Source organism: Amblyomma americanum, chromosome 7 (genome assembly GCF_052857255.1).
Source record: "Amblyomma americanum isolate KBUSLIRL-KWMA chromosome 7, ASM5285725v1, whole genome shotgun sequence".
NCBI classification, from domain to species: Eukaryota; Metazoa; Arthropoda; class Arachnida; order Ixodida; family Ixodidae; genus Amblyomma; species Amblyomma americanum.
In genome coordinates this window covers 137,440,258-137,457,521 of record NC_135503.1, presented here as the reverse complement: position 1 = coordinate 137,457,521, position 17,264 = coordinate 137,440,258, and the positions used below count along the sequence as shown (strand labels likewise).

Sequence of the window (17,264 nt, the reverse complement as noted above, 5' to 3'; positions counted from 1 at the left end):
GTGCTTTAAGAACGTTCGCCATCTGCCTGTAGAGTACAGAGCAAACCGAAAGGCATGGATGACCACGGATATATTTCGAACTTGGCTGCGGCAGCTTGACCGCCGCTTCTCTGCCAAAAACCGCAAGGTTTTGCTTGTCGTGGATAATTGCAGCGCATACACCAATGTGACAGGGCTGGAATGCATCCAGCTTGCATTGCTGCCACCAAACACGACGGCTGCTGTACAGTTGCTGGACCAGGATCCAGCACGTGAAGACCAAGTGCAGACGGCATGTGATGGAAAAGATGCTGCTCTGCCAGGAGACAGAGCGAGAATACGACATACACCTCCTCAGCACGGTCCATGTCTTAGCACATGTCTGGAGCAACGTGTCGGCGGAGGTCATTGCGAACTCCTTCAGGCACAGCAGGTTTGTCCGCCCTGACGACTGTGATGTAGATGTGCCTCCCGAGAACACTGAAAGGATGGGTGACGAAGCGACGGATGACAGGAGCTTGGAGTTTCTCCTGCCTGCTGATGTCTGGCTTGCCGACTACATTGCTATTGACGATAGCGCTGCTGTTGCTGGCCAGCTGACTGATGATGATACCATATCGGAAGTGCTCGACATGGAGGAAAATGAGTGTTCCGATGATGACAATCGAGATCAGCCGCCGTGACGTCGCACTGTGCAGGAGGCTGCCGAGGCTCTCGCCATTCTAGAGGAATTCTGCATACAAGAATCCCGCGACAGTGAGTGTGCAAACCATCATCTGATGGGGTTAAAGGGACAGTGAGGAAAACTCTATCAATTTTTTTTGCTAGCAAGATCTGATAGTTCGGCATTCCATGGCTTTGTTGCCGCTTGTCCGGGAGCGAAAGATGCATTTATTTCAAAGAAATTTGGATTCGAAGTTGAAAAAGTTTTTCCCGCCGCTCCGGTTCAAACTCGAGAACTCTTATGACGTTAACGCAAACTCTTATGACATCATGGGATGGAGTGACATGAAATGTGACAAAAACGCAGACTCCGTGATTTCTGGCAGCTAGCGGTGCTGTCTAGCAGCTGCCGAAATGAAAACTACCGCCGCTGGACGTTGAAGGCATCTATCGGGGGTCGCTACCGTCGCTTCGTTTATGTTTGCACCAGCGTCTTGCCAGCGTTACGATGGATCCCGTCCCTGAACCCGACGGCGAAGTTCTTGCAAAAACTCCGGCCTGCATTTCAGCGACCTCAGCCCCACAGAGCATGCGATGCTTTTGAGGGAGCACGGTTAGGTTAGGCGCCGGCGAGTCGTTTCCACCTTCCGCCATGAGCAGCCGTTGCAAATTAAATATCATAACCCCAGTGCGGGGAGTCGCGAGGGGCCAGGGCAAGGTGTCGCACCCATCGGAGGCTGGCCGGGCCTTTGGGCCAATGGATTGTGATTCCTTGAATGGCGTGGTTGCACAGTGCAGCAGGCGGCGTCGAGGTCTCCCACGGTTGCAAGGGCCAGGTTATTTATTTTTTTGCAAAAAAAAAACGAATGGGTGCTCAAGGGCGCTCGCGTTTAAAGTTGCCGGCTTGAAACTAAAGCCGACGCACGACGCTTCAACGGCTTCTGCTGGATCCAACGGGTCCACTGGACTGGGCTCTCTCGCCCACTTGCATGTACGTTCAGATGTGTACTGTGAATGGTGAATGGATTAAATTAGCGGAGAGCTCTAAAAGAACAGCTCCGCCCAACTGCCGAAGCTATTGAATTACGTCATAATGCGAACCTCGCCGCGGAGCCGAATCGGGCCGCGCCGGCAGCAGCCAGCGCACTCAGCGCGAAATAGAGACATGCTCCAAGTCTCCGCCAGTGCGGTCAGAGTGCGCTGAAGCCGCCGAACGTGTCGGCGGTCAAGCGCAGTTGGAGTATAGAGGGTCTGGCTTTGGCCGATGTGACATCGCCGTGCAACGTGCGCACGCGCGTTACGTTGGAGTATAAACGCGCCTTGACAGAGCCTGCGCTTAACCACTGACCAACGTATTTGGTGGCGGCATCTATGGGAGCCACAGAACCCCCCCGCCCACTCACTGAATGAAAAAAAATCCTGCACCGAGGCTCGGAATCGAACCAGGGCCTTTGGCGTTTGAGGCGGAGACGCTACCACTCCGCCACGACGGCTCAAGGTATAACCATCAATACAGGCGCATCTAGTGAATGCACTCCTCCGATGCAGAAGTCTCCGCACTTTCACAACGTATATCCGGGCCTACGAGAGCTAGGCCATCAGCAATTTTTCTTAACTGCCTCATACCTTGTCTCCCGTCCCTAATAAGCGATTTCCGTTAAGTAGTTTGAAGTTGACTGGCACAGCCAGGAATGTTTCGATGGGCGAGCGTTCGAAGACACAAGTGCTCTTTTATACTGCGAACTGCCTTGTACGATCACCGACCATCGTGTCATCATAGTTTTTCCTCGACAGTGGTGATCATATGACCAGCCTTAACAGGCTCCTTCAAAGGTTAACTAGCACTTGAAGCGGCACGAGTTCCTCTGCTGTTCGGCGCTTGTAAATTGAGGCGCGTCAAAAACAAAATCACGGGGCACGCAAACCTCATAGACAGGAAGCGCCATAACAAATCAAAACTCTCCTGGCCGCCTGTGGCGCCGATAAGCATCGGTTTTCTTTGCTTCCAACATTCAGGTTGTCCTTAGTCTGTCTTCCTTGTGTGATAAAAGTGCACTATCGGTTTTAAAACAAAACTTACTAAAATATTGAACCGCGCAACCTTCCTTTGTCAGCCTCAGAGATTCGCGGCCCCATGTAGGAAGGAAAATTCCTCCAAGGTGGCATCTCTTGTCCTGTGACGTCATCACGCTTGTACTTGCGAGAGTGGCCTGTGGGGCGGTGATACTGTGTTTTGGTTCTTGCTATTTTCAACCTTACAAGAGCTTTGTTTTCAGTAAGGGTGGCGTTTCTGTGATCAGGAGCCGGTATTCCATCGATACAATCCAACTTCAATTTCTCCTCAGTGTCCCTTTAAAAAAGATCATTCTAGCACATATTCTGGCGACGAAGCAAACGAAAATAACACAGTTTTTCAAGCAATAAAGGTACGTTCACGCTGCATACATTTTGTTCTTGTTTTCATGGTACATTCAATAATCCGAAATTCGGTTAACTCGGACATTTTTCCCAGTCCCGTGAGATCTGGGTTAACGAGGTTTTACTGTATATACACATGAAGTTTTAGAAATATCAGTGATACGATGCCACTGCTTCAGCATACCGTAAACTACAGAGCAAGTGCCCACCTAAAATTTGAAGATAATCATAAAATATTCGAGAATGGACGTTTGCTAGGTCCAGGCATGAAAATCTAGAACGGGCCCACGGTGGAATCGGCCCTTGCTTGGTCCGACGACCGGTCATTAAATTCAAGATGGAGAGAGGGAGGGGATGGGTGCTCTTTACCGCGTTAACAAAAAAATGCCAGAGGATGGATTAGAACAGTTCATTAGAAGGCATGAAAAACTGGGCAATTAAAGCTGTAGTTGTGTTCAACTCCCCCCAACTCAGTCCGCGACAAGCTTTGATTCCGAACAGTATGTGCTTGATGAGTCTTTGCTGTGTTTTTGAACTTCCCCAAGACATGGGACATATCGCACGAGCGTCTGTTGGGTTTTTCAGGAAAATTCAATACCTCAACAAAAAATGGCTGTTGTTCAGCTCTCGTTAAACCTGGAGTGACGTGGTAGCTACATCTGGCCAAGTGGAACTCGCTCAGTCTAATGCAAAGTCACGTCTTTCGCCGCTCCGTTTCTATGGGCATTCCTTCCTCACCTTCGTTCCACTTGACATGGCGCATGCGCACAGCTGTTGCAGCTGTTGAGCGCTGCGTTGCTGGCAGCTGCAGCTGCTCTGCACAACGTGACCAACGGCGCCGCCACGGAGCTCAAGTGGTGCCACACTGAAGGGTCAAAGAGGTGGCGTAGTGTAGCTATCGCTACAAAAGGGAGGGTGGACACTTATTTGAGTATGGGCTGTTGCTCGGTATTTTATGGTATACTGTTTTGGTGGCTGCATCTGCATGTGGTGGCAGGGCTCACTTGGGTGGCTTGAGGTCTCGGTGCACCAGGGCCTTGGGCTTCATGCCGTGCAGGTAGGCCACCCCACGGGCGCACTGCAGCATCCAGCTCAGGGCGTGTGCTAGGGTGTAGTGCACTTGCTTCATCGTGTGGAGCACTGCACACCAGAACAATGCATCGTGACGCATATCACTCTCCATTCACAGCACATTTTTTGGAAGATGATATTTTCTTAGGACAGTGCGAACTGTTCATTTCGGTAAAGTGTAAGCCTTACTCCCATGCGCGCGTGTGTCAGATAACACTCGATGGTACCCATCGTGCAACTTGGCAGGTGGCGGTGAAATTAAAGGGACTATGGAATAAATTAATTGAGCGATAGACATTTCATTACTCATCGCCCCAATGCAATAATTTTTAAGCTAGCATCAATAACACCGAAGATACAGACGATTAACTATTACACTCCTCCTCTCCCCCTCAACTCGTACATGTGGAGCAGCAGACAAAAATAAAGAAACCAGCTCTGGGACTGGGCCCCGCTCATGAATACGTCATCCGCCAACATTCCTTTTGCAACTTCCGGCTGTCGCTCCTAGCATCCCAGCAGCAGTGTCGGCGGCGTGATTGCGTCGCATGTCGGGTTTCTTGTAGTTAGCAGTAATGGACCCAGACCTCGAGGCACGACTGCTCGCTCTTACGGCCGCGATGGCCATCGAGCCCTATGCGTTCACGCCGTACCGGCTGAACGCCAGCGACGACAGTAGCGACTCGGCGAACCACTGTGAGTGGCTCCGGAACTCCCGACAAAAGGAGGCGGCAGAGGAAAATTGAAACCATATGCATGAAGGCAATGCCCTGGCTCGCGTTTGCCCGAGAGGGTCGCGCGGCGGCACGAGCAGACGATTTGCACGGCTACCGGAAGTGTGCCCATGACGTCATGGCTGCCGTGGCTCCAGCGAATGACAGCGCGTGGTGGCCTGGTGACATCATGGGTATAGTGACATCTTTTTTCACGATGTTAGTTTCAAAATCGTTCACTACGAGCACACCACTCGGCCCGCGAATTTTAAAAAACACGGTTTTTAAAAATTCATAATAAACTGCCAGCCCAGTTCCGAAGACTCATACTTGGTGTGAATGCTTCTTAGCATCATTTCTAAGCATTGAAAACATTTACAAGCGACTTTTTATTCATTGCATAGTCTCTTTAATGAGTGGTCACACGAGGCTGCCCGTGAAGAGCAACCTGGATCGCACAACACACCGCACCGGTGGCAGTGCCTGCCATCACAGGGCAGTGGTGCATCTCTGCACCAGGAAGGGTAAGAGGGCTCCCAGGGATCTATGAATGTAAAGTTGAGAATGACTTCATGCAGTGCATTCGAATGCAACCTGATGCGGCAGCTGGCGGGGGAGCCAGCCATGGTAGGGTGACGGCGGCTATGTACAGCCATGCAGAGGTAGAACTGCCAGCTGCATGGCACCGGGTTACATCGCTCTGAATCACGTGGTGACTGCATTCACTAAGTGAGCGGCCGGGCTTACGCCTTCTCACATGTAAGCACTCTTAAGTGCCTCTGCCAACTTCTTCTTTCTAAACCTCGATTAAGCTGCTGACAATAGCCCCCTTCAAAGCAAGCTCCACTTGTCTTCTTTCACCAGCTGATGATGGAGTAGCTTGCAAAGAATCCACCTGAATGTATGCACTTCACTGCAGGCACTCCACACAGCCAAGCATGCTTCTGTACACGCTTCACAACAGTAAAGCATTCGACAATGATGAAAACAAGGCGGATGTGTTAAGCACAAAGTGTTCCAGAGTCAAATGGCCTCACGTGGTTTAAGCCACGCGATTTGGTTCTGAATGGGGCAAAAGAAAAAGATTGCTGCCTGAATCTCTACGCTCATTCTCACTGAAATGCAGTAACATTTTAACATTTGTGACCTCACTGCAGGGTTAGTGACATGGCAGAACAAAACATGCTGCCTAAGAGTGATGCGGCGCGCCAAGATCATGCCTTACAACCTTTACTGCAGACAGGATTAAATCGTACACAGGCCAGCTCTTTAAGCATCAGAATGAAATGTAGCAAAGCAGCATCATGCTCAAATTATAGTCATGTGACTGCTCTGTGTCTCTTTGCAAGCCACACTTGACTGCCTGGCATCCTGCTTACATTGCAGCTAAAGCTGCTTGTTGCTATTCAATCATGTCCCAAACTGCTTTTTGATATTTTCAGTTAGCTAACTTTATGCAAACACATCGATACATTCTGAGGTTTGGCTGGCACAGCAGTCTTGATCTATCTGGGCTTGTGCAAGCTTACGCCCACAAACTTTCTTCTCTGACAACTGCTCGCACTTGGGGGCAGCATGTTTTAACGGGATAGCGTTTAGGCTCCATTATGCAGAAAATCCAATGACGTTGTCGCCGTTGTGAGTGCAACCCCCAGAGAAGCAACCTAGGTGGGCAATCTAGGTCATGTGACCTTGTGGCGTCACCACAACCTGTCCACCGGATTGTAAGTAAACTGACCAGCGTGGCAGGTGGCAGTTAAATTAACGACTGTCTCACAAGCCCCACCGATGGCGGTGCCTGCCGTCAGGGCCACCACCACTTAACCTCTGCGCCACTGCTCCAGGAGTGGCATGAGGAACCCCAGGGATCTATGAAATGCAAACTTCAGAAAGACCAATTCACATAATATATGAGCATTAACCCATCAAGGCTTAATATTAACATCATACGCTTAACGCGGAGCTTGAGTCCCCTCCAATTTTTCCACTATGTATCAATGTTCCAGCGTGACAGCCTCTGCCAAGACATGACAACCGATTGCAGTAGAGAAACTTTGCCATGCGTGGTCCTAAAGCATGCCTCTCACAGCAGCCTTTGACACAACCCTGCTGGTACCTCGAAGCTTTACCCAATGATTTTTGGGCTCCTCATCCAAAGCAGCCATGACATCTGGTACTGAATCCACTTTTTTGTTTTCCAGAGAAGTTGACATGAATTTGGGGGGAGGGTTCATTACAGGGGGGGGGAAGAGCTTTTACAGATTTTTTTTGTAAGAGTAGAAATTTCATGTGAAAATATCAAATGCCTGTCCATCCACTCGCCTGCCCACCGACCCTTCCGTCCATTCGGCAGTCTACGTGCCTGCCCGTCCGCGTGTCCATCAACAGAAGTGCACGGTTGACAAGTTGTGTACCTGCGTCACCTGCGTTCCTGTGTGGCTGGTGTTTAGCGTCGCTTGCATTAAAAGGTGTTTGCTGTATCTCGTCACAATCTGACTATTTTGTGCCAATTGCGGTGAGATAAAGCAAACATGACGAACATTCGCCCTGATGGTTAGATGTGCGCCTCTTATGCAAGGTTAAAATTACAGTAGATTCTCACAGACAAAAGTGAAGGGGTGGACTCATTGTGCAAGTGGGTTCATTATATGATTAATAACATATAACGTAAAGCCCACAAAGAAACCTGGACTGAGCAAGATAACAGACAAAGCGTCTCATATGTTGTCATGCTCTGTCCATGTCACTTTGCGTGCTTCACAGTAACTGTGAGTTACACCTAGTTCAGACCCACACTCTGTAGTGCAACTCCTTCCAGACATCGCGCCGTGGCTCCATTCACTTCAAGACATAAAGGTAGCTCTGAAACTATAATCACAGGCCCTGAGAGGCAGTGGTGTGCACCGCATGGGCTGGCTCTCACCGTTGTAGAGAGATCCGCCTTCAGCATACTCCATCACCAGGCAAACCTGCGCACAAGTTGGCAAGTTACTCTTCAGTTGCCCCAATCTTTCACTACAACACCTTCCTCTCTTGAACACTTCCACCAAGCTCCTATCCCGCAGCAGGACCGTACATTCATCACCTACTCACAGCAGGATTGTATTGAAGGCACAATGAAACCAAGCAATCAAAACTAGTTATGGACAAGCTTGCACCACAATGAATCAACTCTGGCAGCAGAGCTGATGAGCGCAACTAAAGGTCACAAACCTTTCTCACACCATGTAACCAGCTGCTCATTAATTGAATGGACCTTGAAATAATTTGGTGATCATATTCTAAAGCAGCGAATCTGCAGAAGTGGCCTTTGTGAGTGTTTTTGAAGTGGGTGAAAACCTTCTCTGCAATATTATTGGTGAAAAACATTATTTCTGGCTTTGCTGCAGCACTTAGCCAACAAAAGCCAAGCCAAGTCCGCTAAATGGAAAAAAAAACAAAACGATATGACTGACAAGGCAGAGAGCAGAGACGCACAGAACGTGGAACTGACATAGGTACAAACGGTGAAGCTGTTAATTAGAGATTCAAGTACTTTAGAGCTAAACGCATGTGGATTGCCAACCAACAAGAAACACAACACCCAAAATCACTGACGGTTGCGAGCAGGGCCATGTTTCAAGCTTGGCCGCCCCCGTTGGCCGCTGCTGAGACCAAGAGGTAATCGCTGTCCACAACAGCCTCCAGTGCAAATAGTTTCACACCAAAACTAACATTTTTTTTTAGCAGAACTCAGTAATAATAATAAAAAAACCTTTTAACTTTGGCGATGCACAAATTATTTTTCATTATTTTTCCGCTGCTTGTTTCTGCTGCGTTATCTGGTGTCCAGAGTCTACATTCGGTTCAAGATAAAACGCGAATGCACTGCCGAAACTCATTTGATGGCGAACTTCATTCAAACCTAATGACATTAAATATTGCCATGTAGCAGCCAAATGATGACATTAAATGCTAATGCCATTCGATTCAAATGACATCAAATTTGCTAGAGTGACAGGGAAATTGGCCGCCCCTACCTCGCTGACGCAAAGTGAGGAACCTGGGCAAGCAACTACAAAAAACATTATGGGTAGTAAAAACTTATTAATTGAGACTTCGAGGAACCGGCGGATCCCAAAGGTTGTGTGACACTACCATTCACTTCAAAACAGTGGCAACCCGCAATGTTTGGTAACGACGACACGACTTCGAATTGACTTGCGAGAGGATCTTTAAATCTGATTTTTCTCACCGATAAATGCACATTTCGCTCCGTTGCCCTGTAGCACGTGCCCACACTGTGCGCCGTGGATGCTAAGGCGTGTGTCGTAGCAACATCAAGAATGGCAATTTTACAGCCAGTGTTCTGCATCATTGGGCGCACCACCACTTGCACCATAGCCTATAATATTGAGGACAAAATATTGGGAGCCCTGTCAGGGTTTAATAGAGTAGATGCTGTTACAGCCCACACTAAATCAAACATTTAATGCACATGGACAGCTCTCCAAGGCTCTTGGGCGAGTTGGTTACTGATTTAAAGCACCTCAACTAGTGGAAAAGGCAGAGACTAGAGAGTCCGATCTTTATTCCCTTGTCCCTGTCTTTTTGAGCTAGTTAAGACGCCTGTAAACAGATAGTTTTAGTGGCGTACATTTTCCCCAATGGCCATTTAATCTTAAGCACAACAATGTGCTTGGTTTATTGCATGCAAGGCTGTAGTAGCCGTCAGATAGTGCGGCAAGCAGCCACCAGTGTGCGCCGTCACCCTGCCATATTGTTCCCAAGTTTGCAACCACTGCATTCTACATACAAGGGCCACAGTCCACTGCACTGTTTGCCGGAGGACGCGCACACGAGACACGAGCAGCGGCACGGCACGGTGGTGATTTTCGTTCACATACCTAACCTACTCAAACACCATGCCCTCACCAGCATTCACTAGTTGTTTTCATGACAAAAAAATGACCACCAAATGCTATCTTACACCAGTCATTTTTCATCATAAAAGGCTCTCCAAGTAACGAATAAATTTTCAAATGCTAGACTAAACTAGCAAACACCACTTTACACCGCCACCAACATGCAAAAATTTCCCCTTTGAACTGATGACAGCTGAAAGAACACTAGCAAACTAGGCACAGAATGACTGTGCTCAATTTTCCCAGGACAGAACGTAAAAGCACTCTCTAGACATTAGGCAGGAGGGACTTCAGCAATAGCTCAACAGAGAGAGTACTGGGTATCGCCATTCTCCACTACAGGCATAAAGTTTCCGCCTTTAAGGGCAGTCCACTATCAAAATGCATTGTGGCGTCATAGGATGGTTAGTTATACCTGCAACCTTCTGCGAGGTCAACACTGAAAAGAGCAGACGCAGGTGCAGCACAGGACACCGACGCTGAACACTCCTAGGTCTCAAATGATACCACAGAGCATTATCTGCTAGAATATGTGGAATGCGATTCGCAAGTAGCAGCGTAAATCACATTCAACTCAACTTGATGTGCATCAGAAAAACAAATGTCTTGCCAACCTCATTTTTATGCGGCTAAAATCGATGCATCCATAGCGCCATAGTTTTAACTATGCTCAGCAAAGCTAGTTAATAATGGTCAATGCTAGCTGATAAAAAAATGTAAGCTAGCCTGAGTGGCTGAAGAATCAGCGGCAGCAACAAGGCCAGAAAACTGGCTGGCCTCATGTCACCAGGGCTAGCACTAGGCTGCCGTAATCTGGGATCACTGGGAAGGACTGTTGTCCTGAAGGGGCTGACCAGGATGATAATGGTGAGCAGGAGGATGACTACAGTTGAATACAACATAAGTCTGCAGCGAAGCTCTGCCCACATTCAGGATCGCCACACAGAATTTCTCCATGACAAAAAAATAGTCCGCAGTTAAAAGTTTTCTTGTTACCTAAAAAAGAAGCTAATCACAAGAAAAAAGTTATAAACGTCAGAATTTTGATAACTGGCGCGTTTAATATAGTCAAACATTAAGAAGCAGATTTCGTTTACTGTTGTGACTGGCCAGTGGTGTACTACAGGATGCCACAGACCATGGCACAGTGCTAACAACTGTAGGCTTTCTGAATTCTTTCCAACTTATAAATGTCGTCAAGCAGCCACTTACCGGATGCCGTACGCGGGCCCCATAGAGTTTAACTATGTTGGGGTGGTCCACACGCGACAGCTGCCGTACCTGCGTCACAGAAATGAAACGCACACGGTATGGTCTTTTTCCTTTACTACTAAAGTGCATCTGTTATCAACTTACCATCATCAACCTTAATATATCGTATTTGCATGGTTTTTTTTTTATTCACTACTAGTCATTTGCCTAATGGGGCTAGTATGCAAGACAGATGGCATTAAAAACACACACAGATATTTTGTTAAAATGTAAAATGTGAGAAACAGAAAAGGCCAAGGAAGTGTGAAAGCTGAATTTTTCGATATAACGAACACGAATATCATTAATTATCAGCTGCATCGAGCTCTTACTAAATATATTTAACAAGCACCTGCAATTTCTACTTTATATATCAAATGCGGCTAGCCATCGAACGGATATATCGAACTCCCCATTGTTAAGCAGTGCCCACTCGGTGGCCGATAGGTGGTGCAGTAAGCGTTTGTACCAAAATTCAAGCATTTATCTTGCACTAGTGTTCTTATCACTCACTCATCAAAGTGGCACAAAAGCTAAAGCGGCATGAAGGGTTTGTGGCCAGGTGGCTAGCACCTGTTACCACCTATCGCACCGGCCAACAGTGCTCTGGAAACAGCAGAGTGGACAGTAGCCTTGCAGTAACCATACTGCACTCATGTTGGCTGTTGCGGAGGTGGTGAAAACAGTGATAGCTTTCGTTCTGATGTTCCATGCAACATAGCTGCAATGTGGGGAAGCTGTATTAGCTGGCGCCTGATCTGTTGCCATTGCGTGCTGGTGCTGCTGTACGGAGAAGCCAACGCAACTGGCGCTTGGGTTTTTCAGCCGCCGGAATCACCACAAGTACCTTCGAAGAGGCAGTAAAACTTCGGAAAACGTCTCCCCGTTTCTCTAGTATGGACTGCCCGAGTTGCCGCCCTTTCACTGATTAAACTGCGCTCCTCTTGAGTGCGTTTCTGACGTACGAGTTACGGCTATATCGAAGTATTTTACGATTTGTTTACATGCTTGCTATAACGAGGTTTACTGTATAACATCTTCAGATCTTAGCTCTGAGGAGGGCAGGTGCACCAGGAGCCATCTTTTTCTTTTTGCTTTTGCTGAACATATACAGTACAACCTTGTTAACTGAAAGCTTGTTGGATCATGCAAAATTTTCTAATTAAGCAGGGTTCCAGTTCAGAGGTATCAGAAATCGAAGCAAAAAAAAAAGCAGCAAATGAAAAGCACTGACCATTCGCAGCCCTTTATATCACTACTACTGCACTCAACAAAGCTATGGTCGATGTTTAACACTTAACTCCTCCCACAGCAACAGCTTGTTTCGACTCGTCACGCTCGCCGCACCAATGCCAGTCACCCGAAATTCAGTTGCACTGGCTGCAGCACCCACAGAACACAGTTGCACATCTCTCCCAATGCACCTTGGTTACTGGAAAAGGTCTTCACCATTGACCACCACTTTACACTCAGATGTCTCAGTGTGCGCGGTACATATAGGTATGACACGTCAGGTTAGTGGCGTGGCACAGCTCTGATGCGTATGCAGATACAATTTCAAAGGAGCAACAAGAAGACAGTGTGCGCACAGTCCACCTGGCCAACACAGCCGTGACACAGTGTATTTTGTACCGACAAAGTGCTGTGATGTGTGATTGAAATACAAACAAAACTCTGTGCAGGCGCTGGTGCGGTCTAAGCATGCCTAATGCCACTGAATGGCGGTGAGAATCCAGCTAATGGAAAGAGGCTTGCTTTGGCCAGCATGACGTTCCCAGCCTCGTACTGTCAGAATGCCACCACTGTTTGTGCGATAGGCTGCAAAAGAGTGGATACGGCAGATGTGTTCCCAGCCTTGAGCACACTACAAGAGTAATTACCTCGACGAGGAAAGCGCGCTTCTCTTGGTCTGAGGCGATGGATTTGACGGCCACATCTTGGCCCCGCCAGCGACCCTTGTGCACCAGGCCAAAGGTCCCTTTGCCCACCACCTGCAGTGCAGGGCAAAACGCAGCATGTCAGTCAACAGGCCTGGGTGAGTTTGAAGGCCTAATCCACGGTCAGACGGTCTAGCTCTGGTTAGTCCACCATTGCAATCCTGATTCAGAACCCTGGACGGAATAAAGTACCAAACTGCTTTCACAGGTGGCTAAATTTGCTGATCACGCACAGAGGCCGTTCTGACCACACAAACATTCAGCATCTACATTTCACGAAAATGCTCGCTCGTTCATTCCAGACAAAATATGGCAGATTCAAGTGCGGTCCTGATGTCTTAGACAATCCTTTTCCACCTTAAAGGGGCTTCGAAACGCCTTCCGAGGAGAGGACATCAACTTGCTCAATCACTGCATTGTGTTGTCATGAACACCTGAGCCAAATAATACACTTCCTTCCACAAGCAGCAGAGGACCCACAATCACGCGCGAAAGTTGGGAAGCCCTCCCCGGTGACTTTTTCATGCTCGCACCCTCCTTCTTCGCTCGCATCTACGTATTCATGATGAGAGATGGCTATTGGTTAGATTCTTTCAGATGTCAGGCAGCTACCATGGCTGCGGCCAATACGTCGCGCAGCTCTGGCGGGTCAGGAAGCGCCGACCTTCCAGAGCGCAAAATGTAACGAGAGGAGAGAGAAAGGCATGAAGGCGCTGAAATTCAAATTTTGACCACAGATAACTCTGTTTCTACAGAGCGCATTAAAAAAATTCTTGTTAAGCGAGAAAAATATTCGTTAAGCGGCATGCTTTAACATCCCAGGCATACCGCAACTTTATTAGAGCCACTTTCAGAGCCCGTTTAACTGCACACCATTTTAACTCCTAAGGTTTAGAGCCCTGCAAGAGCAACATAAGACTCTTCAAGTGTCACATTTCAAGTGTGTGCATGTTTGTCGTGATTGTTCTTGTTTTCCTACATATCCTCATGCACACTTAGTTCAATTAAATTGAATTAAATACATTTTGACAAGTTGTCACACCATATACACAAGAGATGCCAAGCAAGGAATTTTTGCCCACTCGAGTTCGCCAACACATTGCAGTGTTATGAAGCTTTGCAAAACCTAAGTAAAAGACTTCCTTGTGCCACACCACTATGTCTGCTCTTCAAAATTTCAGTCTATATGAAATTCCTCAAAGCATTCTCTCGAGTGCAGGCCAGTGTTCTTGCTGCTCCAAATGCAACACCACCACCTTTGTGCCAGATATACCCTCCCAGATTTATCGCATAAACTCCCAGCGCCAAATTTCGTTATCGAGAAAATCAGCTCCATTGCCACTTAAGTCATGCAAGCCAATCCCATGAAACATGAGTGCCAAACACGTTATGACAGGTCAAAGTGATAAATTTTGCCGGACAGTTCTGCGTAGTGGTCAAAAAGCACGAAAAAGTGCATAACACGTGTTTCAAAAACGCATCAAGATGTGGTGCTACATGTCCACCATGAAAGGCAAAAGAGAAGGAGGCAGAAAGCACTGCAAAATGCTAGCATGCTCTGAAACAAAGCATGCAGGTATTTTTGGTTTTAACCCAATCCAAACTGCAGCCACGAACAGCTGACAGTAGAACCCCAAAGCTCGTGTCAGCCTGCAGAAGACCATAAATCTGTGAGCCACTCCGAGAAACGTAACAACCATAATGCCGATTATGTAAGATATTTTGAGCAAGTTTCTATTATAAGCAAACCACAAGCTGCCTAAACCATCTCTTCAAGATTTCGTAGTATGTTACAAAAGTCAGCACACTGCCCATGCCTGTATACATTCAGCCGCTCATTCAGTATTTCAGTACTGCAAAAAAGACAATTAACTGTTTATTATCCCTACGAGGCACAATAGCAAGAACAGAGGCACTATTCCTAAAGAGGCTTTGAAAGGGGCTCTAATAACGTTTCGATATGCGTGGGCTGTTAAAGCACGCCACTTCGCGAATATTGTCCAGCAAGAATTTTTGTAGAAGCTGAGTTATCTGCAGTCAAAATTTGAATTTCAGTTTGTTTACATTGTTACCTGTCCTCTTGTCACTTTTTGCACGTGGGAAGGGGGAAGGTTGGTGTTCCTCCGCAGGCCCCACCTCCGGAGACGGAGCTTCCTGACCCACCGGAGATAGGCGGCTTATTGGCCGCGGCCATGATAGCTGCCTGACGTCTGACAGAATCTAACCAATAGCCACCTCTGAACTTGTATATGCAGGTGCGAGTGAATGAAGAGGGCGTGAGCATGAAAACGTCGCCGGGAAGGGCTTGCCAACTTTCACGCGTGATTGTGGGCCCTCTACAACGCTTAGAGGTGTATTACTTGGCTTAGGTGTACATGACAAGACAATGCAGTGATTGAGAGCGTTGATGAGCTCTCCTGGAAAGGTGTTTCAGAGCCCCTTTAAAGCAACCCAGAAGATAAACTGAGGTTGGGCTGTATAGATCCACATTACAATGAGAAACATGCTAGTTTCACCGAAAACAGAGCACTTTTGCATGCTAGAAAAGGTTAAAAAAAATCCGAGACCTTCTAAACTACATTTTTAAAAAAGAAAAAGCAATAGCGTTTGGTAGCCCATCCCCCGAAATTCCAAATGACCCCCCCTCCCCAATTTTGGAAACACTATGCCCACCCCACAAAATCTATTAAGGCAGTTCAACAGAATAAAAACATGGGAGAGTTGGAAGCTGGTCATGACACAGGACATGGTGCATGTCCTGTGTCTTCTTTTTTCGCCTATGCAAAGTTAGCACCCATAAATCATCACGAAGGATCAAAATAGATTAGTGGGTGGATTAAGGTGCAAGTGTGGGTCTGGTTAGTATAATCCCATGTGATACTCCAATGGAAGGTACTGGAACATTTCAGTCCTCAGATTTTCAAATTCGGCAGTGCCGACGTCACGACCCCGTCAACCAATCACGGAATTTCATTACAGAGAAACTGAGTGGTTTTTGCAAGACGAAAATGTATAAGCTTTTACATCAAGAAAACATGCTTATTGGCACCACCAGCCGTTTTTGCAAGCAAAATTCCGTGACTTCAAGACAGTCTTTAGTCTCATAGATCCTTGAGACAAGGCTATGTTGCCATTCACTTTCAAATGTCCAGAGTCCTTTTCAGTCCTCTCATCAAAGGTTTGAATCCAGTGGCGCGAAATTATACAATTAAATTTTTTTTAGAGATAAACGTGTTTTGCTGCCAGACAGCCATAAAAAAAAAACAGACAATTGATTTTTACTGAGAACAATAAATTGGATTAAGCTTGTCCTCAGCATCCCTTGAACATTGGTATGAGCATCACCGATTGCGTTTAGTATGATTATACACCCCAGGCGATGGTGAATGAGCTGAAAATGTATGTCCTTTTTCTTTCCTTTCTACCACTCTCCTTTAATCAAACATAAAAATATTAACACAATGTTGTTGCCCTTCATAATTGACTGCATAATAGCTCTATGCATAAGCCTTGTGCTCATCTATGGCAAACAGACATATGTAGTAGTTCCTTGTAATTTTTTTCCTGACAAGTTCTTGCATCCAGGACCTTCATACTTCCTCCTCCGAGACATCATTAATCAAAACTTTTATGATCATTATCATTCCAAGTAGCAGAAAGAAGAAATTGCGCTCATTAACAATTTTATGTGTCACTAATTGTATTCTGCATGGCTATGGAGACAAGGAAATGTTGATCAGGCTGAAAACATCTTCTTTCCTTTCTTGCTTACATTACAATACATTTAGCTTTCACAACTGACAGTACTTAATCCTCGTGAGCGCTCATGGGAGATAGACATGTGCAATCTGTACCTTTTGCACTAGCTGTTGCAGTCAGTGCCAGCGTGTTTTCTGCTGTGCTAATGTGCGCTAAAGCAGCTGTCGGCAGCTTCACACACAGACACATTACTCACGAAAGGCTCTTTCTCTAACCATAATCAGCCGAACTTTGTTTGCTGCTGGACAAATGCCTTTCCTATAGCCATCCAATTAACCCTGTCCTGCGTCAGCAGAGGCCACTTTATCCTCGCGAGCTTCATTTTCTCATCCGGCCAACTAGCTTTCTGCTGGCCCCTGCTACGCTTGCCTTCTCTTGGAATCCACTCGGTTACCCTTAAGGGCCAGCGGTTATCTTGCCTTCGCATCACATAACCTGCCCAAGCCCATTTCTTCCTCTCGACTTCGACTGGGATGTCATTGACCCGTGTTTGTTCCCTCCCCACTCTGCCCGCTTCCGACCTTTTAACGTTACACCTATCATTTTTCTTTCCATTCCTTGCTTTGTTG

The 17,264-nt window shown here is 47.0% G+C and overlaps 1 protein-coding gene across 1 annotated transcript in view; it reads right to left on the bottom strand.

The window, feature by feature from the left end:
* Positions 1-17,264, bottom strand: part of LOC144096605 (mitogen-activated protein kinase kinase kinase 7-like) — a 101,248-nt gene that overhangs the window by 81,743 nt on the left and 2,241 nt on the right. Inside the window, exons 2-5 of the mRNA XM_077629412.1 lie at positions 12,880-12,990; positions 10,961-11,029; positions 7,768-7,813; positions 4,065-4,200 (exon numbers count right to left, since the gene is read on the bottom strand). Of these exons, the coding sequence (XP_077485538.1) occupies positions 4,065-4,200; positions 7,768-7,813; positions 10,961-11,029; positions 12,880-12,990 (362 nt within the window). The remainder of the gene's footprint in view (positions 1-4,064; positions 4,201-7,767; positions 7,814-10,960; positions 11,030-12,879; positions 12,991-17,264) is intronic.